General features: G+C 40.5%; 1 protein-coding gene across 1 annotated transcript in view; it reads left to right on the top strand.

The window, feature by feature from the left end:
- The window catches only part of DNAH6 (dynein axonemal heavy chain 6), a 270,144-nt gene that overhangs the window by 164,253 nt on the left and 85,983 nt on the right, over positions 1–19,908 (top strand). The window contains exons 46-55 of the mRNA XM_061155236.1: positions 1,012–1,164; positions 2,634–2,774; positions 5,560–5,802; positions 7,096–7,263; positions 7,951–8,186; positions 9,872–10,133; positions 11,425–11,548; positions 12,547–12,743; positions 14,009–14,212; positions 16,851–16,976. Of these exons, the coding sequence (XP_061011219.1) occupies positions 1,012–1,164; positions 2,634–2,774; positions 5,560–5,802; positions 7,096–7,263; positions 7,951–8,186; positions 9,872–10,133; positions 11,425–11,548; positions 12,547–12,743; positions 14,009–14,212; positions 16,851–16,976 (1,854 nt within the window). The remainder of the gene's footprint in view (positions 1–1,011; positions 1,165–2,633; positions 2,775–5,559; positions 5,803–7,095; positions 7,264–7,950; positions 8,187–9,871; positions 10,134–11,424; positions 11,549–12,546; positions 12,744–14,008; positions 14,213–16,850; positions 16,977–19,908) is intronic.

Genomic DNA, 19,908 nt, shown 5'->3' on the forward strand with positions numbered 1-19,908 from the left:
GTCCTATAGCCTTGCTCGTTCAAAACCAAGTCAGAAGTCCTTTCCAGCTGTTCTCAGCCAGTAGCATCACCCATGACCTCAGAGCTCAGACATTGTCCTCACCCCAAAAAGACACTGATAGCAAGTCCCACCTGCTGAGAGGTGTTACCAGTTGACATGTCCAGAAACCCAAACTGAGCTGACTGGCAAAGAACAATCTCTGCCAAAGTGAACCAGTAAAATCTGGAAGGGGACATCATTTACTCTTCTTCTGAGATTTTATCTCATTCCTGGAAATGGCAGTCCACTCCAGTATTTCTGCCTGGAGAATCCCATGGCTAAAGGAGCCTGGCGGGCTACAGCCCATGGGGTCACAAAGAGTCAGACAGGACTGAGCTTCTAACACTTTCACTTTGCAACATACTCTTCTGCTGCCTCATTTTGTCTAATTCTGTTTTTATTTCTATGCATTAAGTAGGTCATTCTCATTCATCATTGCTCTGTAAATAGTTGTAATTTTGGTGTGCCCATGGGAGGAGGTGAGCTCAGGGTTATCCTACTTTAACTTCTTGGCTACTTCCCAAGATTGTTGTAGTTGTTCAGTTGCCAAATCATGTCTGACTTTTGCAATGCCATGAACTGCAGCACGCCAGGCTTCCCTGTCCTTCACTCTCTCCTTGAGTTTACTCAGATTCATGTCCATTGAGTCAGTGATGCCATCCAACCATCTCATTCTCTGTTGCCTCTTCTCCTCCTGCCCTCAATCTTTCCCGGCATCATGGTCTTTTCCAATGAATCAGCTCTTTGCCTCAGATGGCCAAAGTATTGGAGCTTCAGCATCAGTCCTTCTGGTGAATACTCAGGGTTGATTTCCTTTAGTATTGAACTGGTTTGATCCCCCAAGGTTTTCTGCTCTTAAAGATAAAATTAACTCAATGTGAATTTTAGATCATATGTTCACTTTATAATGTATAGGAAGTAAATGTAAAATGGTTGACTAACTTATAATGACCACTCTGCTTTCTTCTACAGATTGTAGTGGAAGAGTTTCTAGAAGATATAAATAACATCCTGAACTCAGGTGAAGTGCCTAATTTATTTGAAAAGGATGAACTGGAGCAGGTTTTAGCAGCCACCAGACCAAGAGCAAAAGAAGTAGGAATTTCTGAGGGAAATAGAGATGAGGTAGGACATGTCAAAATGGTAATAAGATTTTGGAAAAGAAAAAGTTGTCTCAGCCTTTTTCCAGTCATCCGCAAACCCTTTTAAGCAGTCCATGGATAGAATTTTTTCAATGTAATTTGTTTTTAGTCCTATGTACTTTATTTCCTGCATCTAAAGCATTAGTTCATGAGACTTCCAGAGATGGTTAGGGAAAGCACAAAACAATCCCTACTACCTACAGAGGGTCATAATCCTGTCCAAACTGGAAAGCTTCTCTTATCCTTCTTAAATACAAGTTTCTTTCACACACACCCCTCCCGCAGTGCCCTGCCTGAGGAGTTCAGGGCTTTTGACTCCATGCCCTGTCAGCAAGAGGGCTTCCCAGATGGCTCAGTGATAAAGAATCCTCCTGACAATGCAGGAGACTCAGGTTCAATCCCTGGGTCCATCGGGAAGATCCCCTAGAGAAGGAAATGGCAACCCACTGCAGTATTCTTGCCTAGGAAACCCCATGGACAGAGAAGCTTGGCAGGCTATAGTCCATGGGGTCACAAAAAGAGTTGCACACGACTTCACAACTAAACAACAATAATAGCCTATCAGCAGAATTATGAAATGCATTCTCTTTCTCTCTCTCTCTCACACACACACACCCATGCACAAAACACAACTGCAGTCCACTCTCTTTTCTCCAACATTGTGCTAGATTCTCTAAGCCACTGTTTGTCTATCCCAGGTCTTTCTCTTCTTTCTGCATCTTATCTTTTTTGGCCACTCTTTCTCATTATCTCTTCTGTGTCCTTTCATGAGAATTCCCTCCACTACCAGGTCAGGACTTAAGGGCACAGACAACTATTATGAGCAGAAGTGGCTTTAACATTGGGAGGGCTAAACAAAGGGATGCCATGCTGAATTCCTTGGAATGATTATGAAATGACACTGTAGAAGTCAATAGTCAAGGACACTGTTGTGTCTGCCACAGCCATTCTGCTGAGCCAGGAAGCCTCTAACCCAGAATGCTACTGCTTCAGCTCCCAAGCCATGTGTCCCCCACTATGTTGGGAGCAGCTGAAGTAAGGAGCCACATCCAGTGATAGTGACAACAGGTCCATGCCATTTCTGCTGGACTCTGCACCTGCAAAAATACTTGCCCTGAACCATGTCTCTCTCTCCCAGTGATCTTCTACCTCAAAGCAAAACTTTGTATGAACACACCTCACCACTTTATTCAAGAGGTCTCTTAAATCCACTGATGAAGAGTACTCATATCACATCCCAAACCCAAGTTGCAACAGAGTCTGAAAAATATCACTTAATCTTTCAAGTCTGCATGAGAAAGGACTTGGAATGGGATGTTAAAACAATTCACACATCCACTCCACAAACTTTTTTAAAATTTAGTATTGGTAGAGTGAGATGCATTAGCCAACACTTATTTTCATCATGGGTTCAGCCTTATTCTAAATTGAAAACATCTTTCTTTTTGTCAGGTGTTTCAGTATTTCATCAGCAGAGTCCGTCAGAAGCTTCACATTGTGCTCTGCATGAGCCCCGTTGGGGAGGCCTTCCGGTCCCGATGCCGGATGTTTCCATCCCTTGTGAACTGCTGCACCATTGACTGGTTTGTCCAGGTCAGTGACATCACAACATATCTCTTTGAAAAGTTGGACTTATTTGACTTTAATTTTTTTTATTAAACTGTAATTGATTTACAGTGTTTCAGGTGTATAGCAAAGTGATTCAGTTACATATATATTCAGTTATATATGTGTATATATACATATGTACACATATATATATATTTCGGATTATTTTCCATTTAGGTTATTACAAGATATTGAATACAATTCCCTGCAAATGCTATACAGTAGGTCCTTGTTGTTTATCTGTTTTATGTATGTGAAAGTGTTAGTCACTCAGTGGTGTCCAACTCTACAACCCCATGGACTGTAGCCCACCAGGCTCCTTTGTCCATGCTATTCTCCAGGCAAGAACACTGGAGTAGGTAGCCATTCCCTTCTCCAGGAGATCTTCCCAACCCAGGGATTAAACCCCAGTCTCCTGCTTTGAGGGAAGATTCTCTACCATCTGAGCCACTTATATATAATTGTATGTATATGTTAATCCCAAATTCCCAATTTATCCCTGCCCCCGCCTTTCCCCTTTGGTAACCACAAGTTTGTTTACTATGTCTTTGAGTCTGTTTCTGTTTTGTAAGTTCATTTGTATCATTTTATTAGAGTCCACATATAAGTGATATCATATGATATTTGTCTTTCTCTGTCGACTTCACTTAGTATGATAATCTCTAGGTCTATCCATGTTGCTTTTAAATGGCAGTATTTCATTGTATTTTATGGCTGATTAGTATTCCATTGTATATATGTACATATGTGTGTGTGTATATGTATATATATATATATATATATATATATATATATATATCACATCTTCTTTATCCATTTATCTGTATATGGACAATTAGGTCACTTCCATGTCTTGCTATTGTAAATAGTACTGCTGTGAACATTGGGGTGCATGTATCTTTTTGAATTAGAGTTTTTGTCTTTTTCAGGTATATGTCTGAAGTTGCTTGATTTTAAAAATGTAACACACTATCCTAAGAACTCAAGGGTACTTATATTAGCTTCAAAACCCACTGGGAATTTACTTACATGCAAGGGTTGACAATGACAATCATTGAACAAACTCAAATAGAATTTATAAAGAAGAGGAAACCATTAAATTTGTCAATGTAGGGGTTATCAGTGATCTTGACAAGAGTTATTTCAATGGAGTGATGGGGGAGAAGTTTCAAGAGAGATGAAGGAAGAGGAATCAGAGACAAATCTTTCAAGGAGTTTTGCCCCAAAGGAGTACCAAGAGATGGGTAATAGCTAGAGGGGTATGCGAGGTCAAGAGAGAAGTATTTTTAAGTGGGGAACACAAGCAACGCACGTGAGCTGATGGAAATCATTCAGAAAACAGAATTATATTGATGGTGCAGCAGACAGAGTTAGGCATTGCTGGACCAATGTGACTGAACAGGCAAGAAGGGATGGGAGGGAGTTCCCAGTGAAGGGGCTGACCTGGGCAGGGAGCATGTACAACTCACCCCAGAGCATAAAATGCAGGTAGAGGGGAAGACAGGGTGAAAGCTCACTGAAGTTCTATTTGCATTGCTTCTATTTTATTAATGATGTGGGAAGCAAAGTCATGAATGGTGAAGAGGAGAGAGGAAGTGTTAACAGTCTTAGGAAGTAACACAGGGTGTGAAATACTCGGGGGGATACAGAAGTGATGGGTGAGACAACACAGAAGTTTTTCTGGGCTGCACTGAACACTCACTTGAGCTAGTTGTTGTGAATTGACAATGAGACCAGTTAGCACAGCTATGGGTTTTTCTCTAGCTGTACTAGCTGCAGGATTGTAGACATGGGGTAACAGAGAGTTGCATTTGACTGACATTCAGGTGAGCTCAGAGTCAGGAGAGAAGCAAATGAGTTGAGGTGAACGGGACAATGATTATACCAAGTTCAAATTGTATAATAGACAGAGTGAGGACATGAGATCCTTGTAATGTACGTTACTTTAGTTATGAAATTAAAAACAGCCACGTTTATTCATTCAACCTAGACATTCATTCAACCAACCTAGACAGCATATTAAAAAGCAGAGATATTACTTTGCCAACAAAGGTCTGTCTAGTCAAAGCTTTGGTTTTTCCAGTAGTCACATATGAATGTGAGAGTTGGACTATAAAGAAAGCTGAACGCTGAAGAATTGATGCTTTTGAACTGTGGTGTTGGAGAAGACTCTTGAGAGTCCCTTGGACTTCAAAGAGATCCAACCAGTCCATCCTAAAGGAAATCAGTCCTGAATATTCATTAGAAGGACTAATGCTGAAGTTGAAGCTCCAATACTTTGGCCACCTGATTTGAAGAACTGACTCATTTGAAAAGACCCTGATGCTAGGAAAGATTGAATGTGGGAGAAGAAGGGAATAACAGATGATGAGATGGTTGGATGGCATCACTGACTCAATGGACATGAGTTTGAGTATGCTCTGGGAGCTGGTGATAGACAAAGATGCCTGGCGTGCTGCAGTCCATGGAGTCACAAGGACTTGGACACAACTGAGTGACTGAACTGACTAACTTATTCATTCAACCAATAGTAGTTATTGAATAACTTCTGTGTAGCAGACACTGTGCTGGGGTCAGCAAATGCAAACCCAGACCTCCATCTAATGAACACAGCCATTCAGTTCATGAAACATCATGGACACAAGTAGGAGTTACAGTGAAGGGGGGCCAAAGTGAGGAAGAGTTGCAGAGAAATGCATTTCTCTTAGTAGTTAAACCATGCATTATGGAAATGAGCAACTGACTTTCCAAATCATATCTTTATTTACAGTGGCCCAGAGAAGCACTTCTTTCTGTTTCAAAGACGTTTTTCTCAAATGTTGATGCTGTAAATGAAGAACTGAAAGAAAAGCTTTCCCTCATGTGTGTGAATGTCCACCTGAGTGTCTCCAATATGGCAGAACGCTATTATGCAGAGCTCCGGAGACGGTACTACACAACACCCACCTCCTACTTGGAACTCATCAATCTCTACCTATCTATGCTGACTGAAAAGAGGAAGCAGTTGGTTTCTGTAAGTTTAATATTATTAATTTAAATACAAAATTTTTTTTTTGCTTGGTCGCAAAACATTTACCAGAATGTGTGGAAGATCTATGTGCCATCTTGCCTGTTGGACATCTCTCCATCCTAACATGCCCTTGACAACCTACAATATGACCAAAAAGTATATTGTGCTGGTGGGTTAGAGGCCTTGCCCTTCCTTGATATTTTGTCTTCTATCATTTACATAAGTGTCCTTGACTCGGGGATGTGATATGGACATTGTAACAGAATTAAAGTTAAGCCCATATCTAGCCACCTCTGCAGTGCTTAGTAAGAAGGGAAACTTTTGGTTTAGTAATGGAGATGAGAGTTTGGCTGTCTTACCTGTCAGTGATTCCCATTCAGAGCAAGAACTCTGGTGTCAGGCAGACCAGGTAGCACCTTTATGCTGACTCTTTCTTCCTGCACCTCTTTGAGCCGGTTTTGTAACTACTCCAATGTTAGTATAAAGTAAGGTTTTTAAAAATCTGTATCTACCTCTTGGATTGTTGTAGAATTTAAATAAGGTACTGTTTGTGAAGTGCTTGGAATATGATCTGATACAAACAAGTGCTCAGAATAGTGACTGCCTACTACATCGTCATCATGGTAATCATCATTAAGCTATTAACATGACCTAAAATTTTCAATATTTTAAATAACAAAAGTGGAATCATTTATCATTTAGATATTTTTAATGTTCTTCAGTGGATATTACCTGGTAAATGTATGCCTAGTAAAATAATGTAGCAGATATTTTTGAAACCAGCCTATTTGAGCCACATTTTCTGTCTCATCCTCAAAAAAGTTATTCCCAGGTGCCTTCTTTACCAAATACTGCCCTTTGATCCTAGTCAAGGGTTTCCTAACCCTGCGGACACATCAGCAACCAGAGATGAGTATCTGGGACACTGTCTGCAGTGGGCCTCAGCCCTGCTGGTCCATCCTAAGGAAACAAGCTCCCAGAGCTGTGGACTCCAGGAATTTCTATCTGAACTTGTCCCTCATTCATTCACCATGCTACCAAGCTACCACAGGAGCTAAAAATTACAGTGTGATCCCTCAGTGATGCCCTACTCCCGTGGCCAGGGGCCAGGGATCCAAACCCACTGTGGTGAACTTCAGGGCCATGTGTTCCTGTACGTTCAGTGTTAAGTATTATAAACTGATTCACTAATTCTGCCAGTGCAAAATTCTTGTACATAAATCAGAGAGAGATACCAATAAACTCATGGTTTATCATAATACTCAAAAAGTAATAGTTATTTTCTTTGTCATTTAGGCACGTGAACGGGTGAAGAATGGCCTCACCAAGCTATTAGAAACAAATGTACTAGTAGATAAAATGAAATTAGATCTTTCAGCTTTAGAACCTGTCCTTTTAACAAAATCACAAGATGTTGAAGCCCTGATGGACAAATTGGCAGAGGATCAAGAAAATGCGGATCAGGTATGCAGCATCACCTGACAGTGGGTGAGGACGCTTTGACCACCAGCTGATCCCTTACACACAATGATAAAGAATTGGACTTTTTTGATATGTTATTAAATTTAATTTAAATATGTTGTTAAAACAATGAACTGGTAGATCAGTTTAGCCATGCTTTTAATCCTGGCTCTCTCCCTGAGAATGAGGAAATGCAATGAATGGGACAGAGAAAGCTGTAAGAAAAGTACAAGCTACAAATATAAAGCATCCAATCTTCTCCCAAGAATGAATTAATTATTTGTTCTTATAACTCTGTCTCCATTATTTTATCATCATGGCATGAGATGGACAAAGAACAGTATAAAATGCAGTATACCTAATCTTCTTTCATCATTGGTCTGATTCAAAGGGGTAAATGTAACTCACTATTATTCGCTTTGTTTTGTTTTTTTTTTTTTAGTTTTGAAACTTTTCATTTAGTTTTGGAGTATAGTCAATTAAGAAATAATGTTGTAATAGTTTCAGCCATAAATATACATATATTCATTCTCCCCCAAACCCACCTCCCATTCAGGCTGCCACATAACATTGAACAGAGTTCCTTGTGCTATACAATAGATCCTTATTGGTTATCCATTATTCACTTTGTTTTTAAACATTGAAATTCAAATACTGAGATCACTTGAGCAGTCATGTTTCAATGATTAGGTTCGTAGCGTTGTGCAAGAAGATGAAGCAATAGCAAAAGTGAAAGCCGAAGAGACTCAAGCCATAGCTGACGATGCTCAGCGGGATCTTGAAGAAGCGCTCCCTGCCCTCGAGGCTGCTAACAGAGCGTTGGATTCCTTAGATAAAGCGGATATATCTGAAATCAGAGTTTTCACAAAGCCCCCAGATATGGTCATGACCGTGATGGAAGCCATCTCCATTCTTTTGAATGCCAAGTGAGTGCCTCACAATCACCCAATACAAAATGCCTGGTGGAATTTCTTTGCTTTTTTCCTTCATTCTCATTTACATGTTTTCATTCTTTTCTCCACCCTCTCATTGATTCGATCAGTCATCCAACAAACTGATTGGTGCTTTAATAGTATTTTTTTAATTAATTAATTTATTTTTATTTTTGGCTACTTGGTATTCATTGCTACGCGGGCTTTCTCTAGTTGTGGTGAGCATGGGCTGCTCTCCAGCTCCGTTATAGCCGGCTTCCCATTGCAGGGCCTTTCCTTGATGCACAGCACAAGCTCTAGAGCAGGCAGACTTCAGTAGTTGTGGGCTCCATCTTAGCTGGCCCACGGCACATAGAATTTGCCCAGACCATGTTCCCTTCATTGGCAGGCAGATTTCCAACCACTGGACCACCAGGGAAGTCCCAATAGCATTTTTTTTTTTTTAATTATAAGTGACACACAGATTGGACATCATTAAACACCTATCCTTATAGCTTCTTTTTTTGTTTGTTTTAAAGACTCTGCATACTGTATTTTTATTTTTTTAATTTTATTTATTTATTTATTTATTTTACTTTACAACATTGTAGGTTTTGCCCTACATTCTTTAGACTATATTCAATTTTCTCTCTTGCTTAGAAATGACAATAGTAATAGTAGCACTAAAACAAAACTCATTTTGGGTGGAAATTAACATAAAGGTCATTCTACAAATTTTGCAAGTCAGTTAGATACAAACAAAGTAAGTTTTTATAACTATAGCTCAACCAATAAATGGGGCTTCCCTGGTGGCTCAGATAGCCTGCAATGCAGGAGACCTGCATTTGATCCCTGGGCCAGGAAGGTCCTGTGGAGGAGGAAATGGCAACCTACTCCAGTATTCTTGCCTGGAGAATTCCATGAACAGAGGAGCCTGGTGGGCTACAGTCCATGGGGTCGCAAAGAGTCATACACAACTGAGCGCCTAACACGTTCAACCAGTAAATAAGAACATTTTCAGAAACATCATTGTAAACATTAAAAAGAAAAAACAGTAGCTATACACACTATGAAAGTAAATAGCATAAATGTATGCCTAGAAAACAAAAGTAGTAACTCATGGTGTCTTAAAGTCTAGCAAAATGCTCTCAGTAAATTGTGTTGTATTTCCTTTATAATAGGAAGATTCAGAGCAAGTTAAACTAGTTATATAACTAATGACATAGACAGTTGACACTGTTGTTGTTCAGTCACTAGGTAGTGTCCAACTCTTTGCAACCCCATGGACTGCAGCACGCCAGGCTTCCGTGTCCCTCACTATCTCCCAGAGTTTGCTCAAACTCAAGTCCACTGAGTTGGTGATGCCATCCACAACCATCTCATCCTGTCATCCCCTTCTCCTCTTGCTCTCAGTCTTTCCCAGAATCAGGGTCTTTTTCAATGGACTGGCTCTTTGCATCAGGTGACTAAAGTATTGGAGCTTCAGCATCAGTCTTTCCAATGAATATTGAAGATTGATTTCCTTTAGGGTTGACTGGTTTGATCTCCTTGCAGTCCAATTCCATGAAATCATGTGTAATTGACATAAAGTCTTTTTTTAATCTGTAGAATAATATCTTAATGTTCTCAAAGGAATACATTTCTTTTGTTGTCACATTCCTTTATTACAATGCTATTAACTTACCATTTGTGTCTTTTAGACCTGATTGGCCAACAGCAAAGCAACTTCTTGGTGACTCTAACTTTCTAAGAAGACTTTTCGAATATGATAAGGAAAATATTAAGCCTCAAATCCTGGCAAAACTTCAAAAATATATTAATAATCCTGATTTTGTGCCTGAAAAAGTTGAGAAAGTATCCAAAGCATGTAAATCCATGTGCATGTGGGTAAGAGCCATGGATTTGTATTCTCGAGTTGTCAAAGAAGTCGAGCCAAAGAGACAGAAACTCCGTGCTGCACAGGTATATTGTCTGGGTTGTGATATTTTATAGAATCAGTGACCATGATCATCAGACATTCAAGCTTCTTGTGTGGTGCCACTGAGACCCTATGCAATATAGATAGTAAGCATCCTCTTGAAGATTATTTTTCATTTTCACAAAAGTGTTAGTCGCTCAGTCGTGCCTGACTCTTTGTGACCTCATGGACTCTAGCCCACTAGGCTCCTCTGTCCATGGAATTCTCCAGGCAAGAATACTGGAGTAGGTCGCCATTCCCTTCTATAGGGGATCTTCTCAACTGAGCAGTTGAACCTGGTCTCCTGCATTACAGGCAGATTCTTTACCATCTGAGCCATCAGGGAAGCCCAAAATAGCTAGCAGAGATTGTTATTTCATGTTCACAATACTGTGGGCCCGGTTTGATCCCTGACTGGGGAACCAGATCTCACATGCTGCAACTGAGAGTTTATATGCCTCAACTAAAGATCCCACATGCCACAACTATGACACAGCATAGCCAAATAAATAAGAAAACAAAGATTCACACATGGATAAGTGTGGCTGTGTTTCAATATAACTTAATTTATGGTCATTGAAATTCAAATTTCATACAAGTATCATGTGTTATGAAATATTATTCCTTTGGTTTTTTTTCCCCTAACCATTTAAAACTGTAACCACACAAAAATAGGTAGCAGGCTGGATTTGGCCTGCAAGCCATAGTTGCAGGTCTCTGCTCTAGAGAACTAGTTAGGAAAGATTAGTTTTCACTATTGCATGAGTATTTCATTTGTTTGATCATTTTTAAAATATTTACTTTTGGCTGCACTGAGTCACCATTGCTTCTCAGGCCTTTTCTCTAGCTGTGGTGAGCAGGGTCTACTCTCTAGTTGCAGTGCACAGGCTTCTCACTGCAGTGGCTTCTCTTGTCATGAAGCATGGGCTCTAGGGCTCATGGCCTTCAGTAGTTGCAGCACATGGGCTCAGTAGGTACAACTCCCTGGCTCCAGAGTTACAAGGAAGCCCTGTTTTATCATTTAAAGTTAATAGTTCATTGTAGTAACTAATTCACCTCCAAATGCTTCGTACATCTGTTTTGCTGATCTTTCTATGATTCACTGGGCTTTGTTTTGTTCTGTTTGGTCCTGCTCTTATATTTTATTCTATTTTATATTTGGTTTAATTTTGTATATCGTATCAAAATCTTTTGGGGAGAAAGTAAATCTGATTTTTAAAAAAATAGCCCATTATAAATGGGAAAATTCAACCCTCTTTGAAGCTTATTCTTAAAATATTTACTTGATTTTATTAGGCTGAACTTGATATCACTATGGCTACTTTGAGAGAAAAGCAAGCATTACTAAGACAAGTGGAAGAACAAATACAAGCCTTACAAGATGAATATGACAAAGGTGTGAATGAGAAAGAAAGTCTGGGTAAGTAACTCATAAAATTTGTGTTGGTTAGGAAATGCCAGATTTTCCAAAGGAGACAGTGTTTTCAGGCAGTCGAATCTCAGCTTCCATCCAATATATGGGCATATTTGCATTAGATGGATGGTTTTAACCTTCAAGTATAACATGAGAAGAACTGAATATATTGTATGTATTCAACTTCTATGTCTGAATGAGACAGAGCAGCACATGAATTTGATCCAGGAAATAAATACTTCGGGGGCAGGAAGAAAGTTCTGTCTTCAGTCAGAAGAAAGGAGTTATCAAAAAGGAGCTCTCTGTCACAGACGTGAAGAACAAACATACGGATACCAAGTGGTAGGATGAATTGAAAAATTGGGATTGACATATACACGCTGTTGATACTATGTATAAATTCATGTCAGGTTCTTTGGGACACCATTGACTATAGCCCACTGGACTCCTCTGTCTATGGAATTCTTCAGGCAAGAATACTGGAGGGGGTTGCCATTTCCTTCTCCAGACGAGCTTCCTGACCCAGGGATCCAACCCAGGTCTTTTGCATTGCAGGCAGATTCTTTACTGTCTGAGACACCAGGGAAGCCCCCATAAAATAGATTACCCAGGAGAACCTACTGTATAGCACAGGGAACTCAGTGCTCTGTGGTCACCTAAAAGGGAAGGCGATCCAAAAAGGATGGGATATATTTATATATATGGTTGATTCACTCTGTGGTACAGCAGAAACGGACACAGCTGTGTAAGACAACTATACTCCAATTTAAAATTAATTAATTTAAAATAAAATGAAAGGAACTCTCTGCATAGGCAATTCAAAGAACTTGGACGTGGCTCTGAAATGAGAACTTGGGCTAAATTGGCCTGAGGTTTCCTAGAGATATACTGACATCATTAACCAAATAATGCTCATTCTGCTATAAGCAGAAGCAGATGAATAAACTTCTCATACTGTAGGAAAATACTGAATGACATAACCTGATTTTCGTTCGATTTTCTAGCAAAGACGATGGCACTGACCAAAGCACGTCTGGTACGTGCTGGAAAGCTGACGGCTGCATTAGGAGACGAGCAAGTCCGATGGGAAGAAAGCATCCAGAAATTCAACGAGGAGATATCGAATATCGTTGGGAATGTGTTCATAGCAGCAGCTTGTGTGGCCTACTACGGGGCCTTCACAGCCCAGTACAGGCAATTGGTGAGCAAACGTGCTTCCTATGAGGACTGAGAAGCAGCTGATACTGGGGGAGGCAGGATGTGTGCGTCATTTTTCTCAGTTTAGAGGGAGGTTCTCCATGATGGAAATTTAGGTCTACATTCCACTACCCACCACCTCCCCTATTGTTGTTGTTCAGTCACTAAGTCATGTCTGACACTTTGCTACCCCATTAACTGCAGCACACCAAGCTTCCCTGTCCCTCACCATCTCCCTGAGTTTACTCAAACTCATGTCCATTGAGTTGGTGATGCCATCCAACCATCTCATCCTCCGTCACCCCCTTCTCCTCCTGCCTTCAATCTTTCCCAGCATCAGGGTCTTTTCCAGTGAGTCAGTTCTTCCCATCAAGTGGCCAAAGTATTGGAGCTTCAGCTTCAATATTCCTTTCATTGAATATTCAGAGTTGATTTCCTTTAGAATTGACTAGGTTGATCTCCTTGCAGTCCAAGGGACTCCCCTGTACCCCTAGGCTTTCCTTAACACAGTCCTCCTTTTCCTCTTCTGCCTTAGAAAGTTACTCACAGCTTTGCTTACACAACATAGCAACCGGGAGAAGAAAAAGAGACAGGGAGTCTCCCACCCCTAGGACCAGAAGTGGCATCAAATTCAGCCAGGATGAAGTGTTCTGAATTGGCGAAGCTGCTACAGAGGCTCAGCAATGGGAAAGAGCAGGGATTATTTGGAGATAATTGCAAAACACTTTCATGAAATGCCTTTCAAAAAATGTTTTGCCCTGACTTGAGTTCTAAAACCTAGTTGGCGTAAGACTCATAGAGACCCTCCAGGAGCTCAGGGGTCAACTGATTCTAATCAAGCAAGGGTGGCCAAGACTGCTGTTGGGAGAGACAGGTCCCTGTTGTGCATGTCTGCACCACTCATTGAAGGAGGTGAATGCTAACAGCCTTCTGCCTCATCTGCTAATTCCCGGATCACCCAAAGTCATTGTGGGAACCCCCAACTTCTCCACGTGGTCTCAGACTCTCCCCAGAGTGAAGATTACCATGACAACCCCTGTGTTTTATACTTGAGAAACCTGGGATCCCAACAGCATGTATGACATGCCCAAAGTCACACCTAGCTAATGGTGTAGTTCTAGCCCCCGGATCTCCTAATTCTTTGTCTACTTCTTATGTCCTGGGCTCTGATTCCAGGATGCCTGTGGAGCCTGGTAGGATTTGTTGTGTGGATCCTCACTTACTAAGTGTTCCTAACTCATTTACAAGTAAGCTTTTTTCCTTCCACAGCTTATAGAGTATTGGATCCAGGACTGTCAGTCTCTGGAGATCCCAATCAATCCCGACTTCAGTCTCATTAACACTCTCGGTGATCCCTATGAAATCCGGCAGTGGAACACAGATGGGCTGCCCCGGGACTTGATATCAACGGAAAATGGCATTCTGGTTACTCAAGGCAGAAGGTGGCCTTTGATGATTGATCCCCAAGATCAGGTGTGTAACCAGTGCTCCAGATGAACAGCAGCCTGTTAACTCTGCTTAATATCATTCTATTACAAATTCTAAAAGTCTAAAAGACTTCAATGTACTTGTAAGATCTTGGACATAAACCTATAAGGCCATCAAGATGTCCTCTAGCTTACATCCCTCAACTTATGGAGAAAGTAAAAAGGGAAGAGTCCAAGTGTTCTGCACATTTGATTTTGGTTGGTTTTATTTAGAGAGTTGACCGCTTGTTTTCTGTTTTCTATGGGAGCAGAAATTCATTCCTGTATAGTCCTTGTCCTTAAGAGTTTTGAGGAGTCAGAATGATGAGGAGTTCTGAGGAGTTCAGGGTATGATGAATTTGGTGCTAGTGGTAAAGTATCTTCCTGCAATGCAGAAGACCCATGTTCTATCCCTGGGTCAGGAAGGGAATGGTTACCCACCCCAGTATTCTTGCCTGGAGAATTCCATGGACAGAGGAGCCTGGTGGGCTACAGTCCTTGGGGTTGCAAGGAGTCGGACACGACTGAGCAACTAACACTTTCACTTTCACGTGATGAATTTGGGGCCGGCTTTCCTGGAATTTACTGAATTCCGTTATCTGACTCCTAAGTCCTTGGATCAGTTGTTCTAAATGGTTGTTGTTTCATCGTTAAATCGTGTCTGACTCTTTGCAACCCAATGAACTGCAGCACGCCAGGCTTCCCCTGTCCTTCGTTATCTCCCAGAGCTTTCTCAGATTCATGTCCATTGAGTCAGTGGTGCTATCTAACCATCTCATCATGTTCTAAATGGGGTTTAGAAAATGGAGTCAATTTGAAAGCAAGGGAAACAACCTTGAACACCTTGTGTTAGCTTTATTTTCATAGCTGGATCTTGAACACCTTGTGTGAACTTTTTTTTTAACCTAGATGGTAAAAAAAAAAAAATCTTTATTTGTCCCAAGTTTGAACAACAGCAAAAAAGAATCACAAACATTAGAATTAAAAGGTGTTTTTATTTTCAAGGGGAGTGATTTTTCTTTTATCTTTTTTTAAAATCAGAGTATAATTGACTTACAAAGTTGTATTAGTTTCAAGTGGGAATCTGTTATATATTCACTCCTTTTAAGATTCTTTTACCATATAGGCCATTGCAGAGTACTGAGTAGACTTCCCTGTGCTATACAGTAGGTTCTTATTAGTGATCTATTTTATATATAGCAGTGTGTATATGTCAATCCCAATCTTCTGATTTATCCCTCCCCTACTTACTTTCTTGGAGAAGTAAATGGCAATCCACTCCAGTACTCTTGCCTGGAAAATCCTATGGATGAAGGAGCCTGGCAGGCTGCAGTCCATGGGGTCGCAAAGAGTCAGACACAACAGGGAATTCACTTTCACTTTCACTTACTCTCTGGTAACCATGTTTGTTTTCTAAATCTGTAATTCTATTTCTGTTTTCTAAATAAGTTCATTAGTACCCTTTTGTTTTATATTCCACATATAAATGGTATCATATGATGTTTGTCTCTGACCTACTTCACTCAGTATGGCAATCTTTATATTTATCCATGTTGCTGCAAGTAGCATTATTTTGTTCTTTTTTTGGCTGAATAATATTCCATTGTATAGGTGTACCACATCTTTTTTTCATTCCTCTGTGATGGAAATTTAGTTTGCTTCCGTGTCTTGGCAATTGTAAATAGTGCTGCCAAGAACACTGGGATTCATACATTGATATATTTTAGAATTATCGTTTTTCTCCAGATATATGCCCAGGCGTAGGATTGTCATTGGATCATATGACAACTCTATTTTTAGTTTTTTAAGAAACCTCCAGACTATTCTCCATAGTGGCTTTACCAGCTTACATTCCCACTATCAGTGGGAGGGTTCCCTTTTATCCATACCCTCTCCAGCATTTATTGTTTGTAGATTTTTTTGATGATAGTCATTCTGAAGTGTGTGAAGTGATACCTCATTGTAGTTTTGATTTGCATTTCTCTAATAATTAGTGATATTGAGAATCTTTTCATGTGTATTTTTATCCATCTGTATGGATGTTCATTGGAAGGACTGATACTGAAGCTGAAACTCCAATACTTTGGCCACCCCATGCAAAGAGTTGACTCATTGGAAAAGACCCTGATGCTGGGAGGGATTGGGGGCAGGAGGAGAAGGGGACGACAGAGGATGAGATGGCTGGATGGCATCACTGACTCGATGGACATGAGTTTGGGTAAACTCTGGGAGTTGGTGATGGACAGGGAGGCCTGGCGTGCTGTGATTCATGGGGTCGCAAAGAGTTGGACATGACTGAGCGACTGAACTGAACTAAACTGAACTGATATCTTCTTTGGAGAAATGCTGTATCTTCCACCCATATTTTGATTGGATTGTCTGTTTTTTTCTTGATATTGAGCTGCATGAGCTGTTTATATATTTTGGAGATAATTCATTGTTGGTTGCTTCATCTGCACATATTTTCTCCCATTCTGAGGGTTGTCTTTTCATTTTGTTTAATGAATGAAAGCATTAAACAAAAATATTTCCTTTGCTGTGTAAAATCTTTCAAACTTGTTTCTAGATTGAACATAATTTTTAAACTTTAAGAACTTTCACATTTTTACAAACTGAAATGTCCTACTCTGTGCTTTCTTATACAGGCAAACCGCTGGATAAGAAACAAAGAAAGCAAAAATGGTTTAAAGATCATTAAGCTCACAGATAGTAATTTCTTACGCACTCTTGAAAATGCGATCCGACTTGGTTTACCCGTCTTACTGGAAGAGGTTTGCTTTTTCACTTTTTTTTCCCTTGTGTTAGTTTCCAACCTTCAGACCATAGCTGAAATCCTGTACAGGTAATGCCTACATTATGACAAAGACACCAGTCAGCTCCCTTTTCTAACTGGTCAAACCAATTGCTTTGCTCCTTAAACAATACACTCTCATATGGGGAATGATCTGTCACTGAACCAGTTTTTGGAAGACACTGCTTTGGTGTTGAGTGAGATGGTCACTCTCTTCTAACACTGCTGATTCTCAGGCCTCGTGTGACTCTTGATCATTAACAGCCCCAGAAATTCAAAGCAGCAACTTCATTAGGGCATATCTCCTTGCACCAGTGAGGTGAAGCCAGTAAAACACCCCAATAAGTATAAATATTATTTTCCACTTAGACACAAAGTTAGAATTCGATTAAGTGGTATGATACAAACTTTCATTTTTTTAAAAAAGTATATATTTGTTAAGTCTTTGTGCTTTATTTCTTCAGAATCAAATCACTCCAAGAGTGGATGTTTTTGAAACTGTTCATTCATTCAACACACACTGTTTGAGAATCAATGGCAAACAATACAAAGATGGTTTTTGCCCTTAATAAGTTGACTATCTAGTTGGGGACAGAGACAATAAACAGAAAAAAGAGAGAGAAAATGAGACAGAAGGAGACAAAGAGGGACTTCGAAGAGATAAACCGAGTGCTGACTTAGCTAATAAGGAGGTGGGGTGGGGAGAGCTGACTACCGTCATGGTTACTAATGGTAACATTTAAGCTGTGACCTGTATGATGAGTTCACCATGGGAACTCAGAAAGATGGGCTTTCCAGGCAAAGAGGGCAGCATGGACAGCAGCCTTGGACACAAAAGAAACTGGGTAACAATTGTAGTTTATTTACTTAATTTCCCACACTAGTTGTATAAGAGAAGAATGAGTAAATGAACACCGTGAGCTTAGTCTCAGCGTAACTGGGTCTAGAAGGATCTCTGCAGCAGCAGAATGGTGAGAAGCTCAGAACAGACCAAGGACCTGGGGCAGCTTAGCCGCAACCCTGGCATGGTGCAGCTAATATTAGAAACAGCTGCCACTCACTGATGGGCTTCCCCAGTGGCTCAGCAATAAAGAATCCATCTGCAATGCAGGACACACAAGAGATGTGGGTTTGGTCCCCTGGAGGAGAGCATGGCAACCCATTCCAGTATTCTTGCCTGGAGAATTCCATGGACAGAGGAGCCTGACAGGCTACAGTCTATAGGGTTGCAAAGAGTCGAACACGACTGAAGTAACTTACACGCACGCATCACTCACTGAATGCTTCCTACACACCAGACTCTGGTGTTGGTGTTTAATGTGTATGAACTCTTTAATCCACACTGTACCTTACAAAGTGGTTACTACTGTTATCCCATTTTACCAGTGAGGAATCTGAGGCGCAGAAATGTGAAGTAAACCATCTGAGCAGCCTTGATTGTCTTGAAAATCCACAGCAAGTTACCAGGCTCCCAGTCTGAGCTCCAAAGAGCAGAGGAATCCTCTATGTGTGGCTGTGACCTTGACCAAAATGGGCAAGGTTCTGTAATGTGTCCCAGGCCCCTATTTAAACCCTGAAGTTATGGGAGAGGGTGAGATCTCCAAAAATCTTTGGCAGGGAGCCTCTCTTGCTTTCTGTGAGTTGGTGTCACTCAGATTATACACCTAACTGCTTTCTACATTTGTGGGGTGGTATTTTGAAATTTTGCCTCCACCCATTCATGGGTGTGAAATAGAGTTAACCAATCTCAATCACTATCTTTTAATGAGATAGAATAGATTTTTATGTATTTTTAATTCATCTGCACTTGTTACGACTTTTAAAGCTGGAATGTGGTTTAAGCACTACATTCACAAAACTTGCTCTGAGTTACTTTTCAAATGGCTTTCCAACATTCCTAGTTAGACTTATAAACGTGCCACTCTAAAAAATACTTTTCTTTGGAAAACAAGCCCTATGGGTAGTTATTTCCATCAAGTTGGTTCAGTTTAACATACTAATTTCTAGAGACTTGGCACATGCACTTGATCCCTACAGGGGATGGGAGGTTAAAAAAGTAGATTCCAGAAGATGAAAGTCACTTTAACAAGTTGTCGTTGTTCTTATTTAATCACTTAGTCCTGTCTGACTCTTTTGTGACCCCTTGGACTGTAGCCCCCCAGGCTCCTCTGTCCATGGGATTTCCCAGGCAAGAATACTGGAGTGGGTTGCCATTTCCTTCTCCAGGAGATCTTCCTGACCCAGGGACTGAACCTGCGTCTCCTGCATTGCATGTGGATCCTTCCCTGTCACCAGGGAAGCCCAGCTTTAATGAGTATTTTTCTTTTAAATATCAAGGTGTATATTAATACTTCAGAACACTTCAGTGACAAAAGATCCAGTCCACTAAAGAATCTGCTTGATAGCCCAATACTTCAGGCCACGAAGGTAATGTAGGTTACATACACCTTACAAGAAACACTACTTCAGTCTGTTAAGCCAACATGAAAGTAGAAAAGAAAAACTAGCTCTACTTTAGTGCCAAAAGTATCACAGTGTCACACTTAGTAGAAAGAAATCCTATCTTCCCTTGTCATGCAGATTTTTAAATGTTAACAAAATTAAGGAAATACCTGAAAACATCATCAGAGGGAATGGAAACAGAGTGTTGAACAGGTAGCCAACTAATCCTCAAGTGGAGCTTCACCTACTTCCTCCATGAGGGACATGTCATAGAATAGACTTTAAAAAGCACAAAACTGGGGACTTCCCTGGTGGTCCAGTGGCTAAGACTCTGTGCTCCCAGTGTAGAGGACCTGGGTTCCATCCCTGGTTGGGGAACTAGATCCCATATGCTGCAACAAAAAAGAAGAAGACTATGTGCTACAACTAAGACCCAGTGCAGCCAAAAAAATAAATATTAAAAAAAAATT

The sequence above is a fragment of the Dama dama genome, chromosome 11 (genome assembly GCF_033118175.1).
Source record: "Dama dama isolate Ldn47 chromosome 11, ASM3311817v1, whole genome shotgun sequence".
Classification (NCBI taxonomy): domain Eukaryota; kingdom Metazoa; phylum Chordata; class Mammalia; order Artiodactyla; family Cervidae; genus Dama; species Dama dama.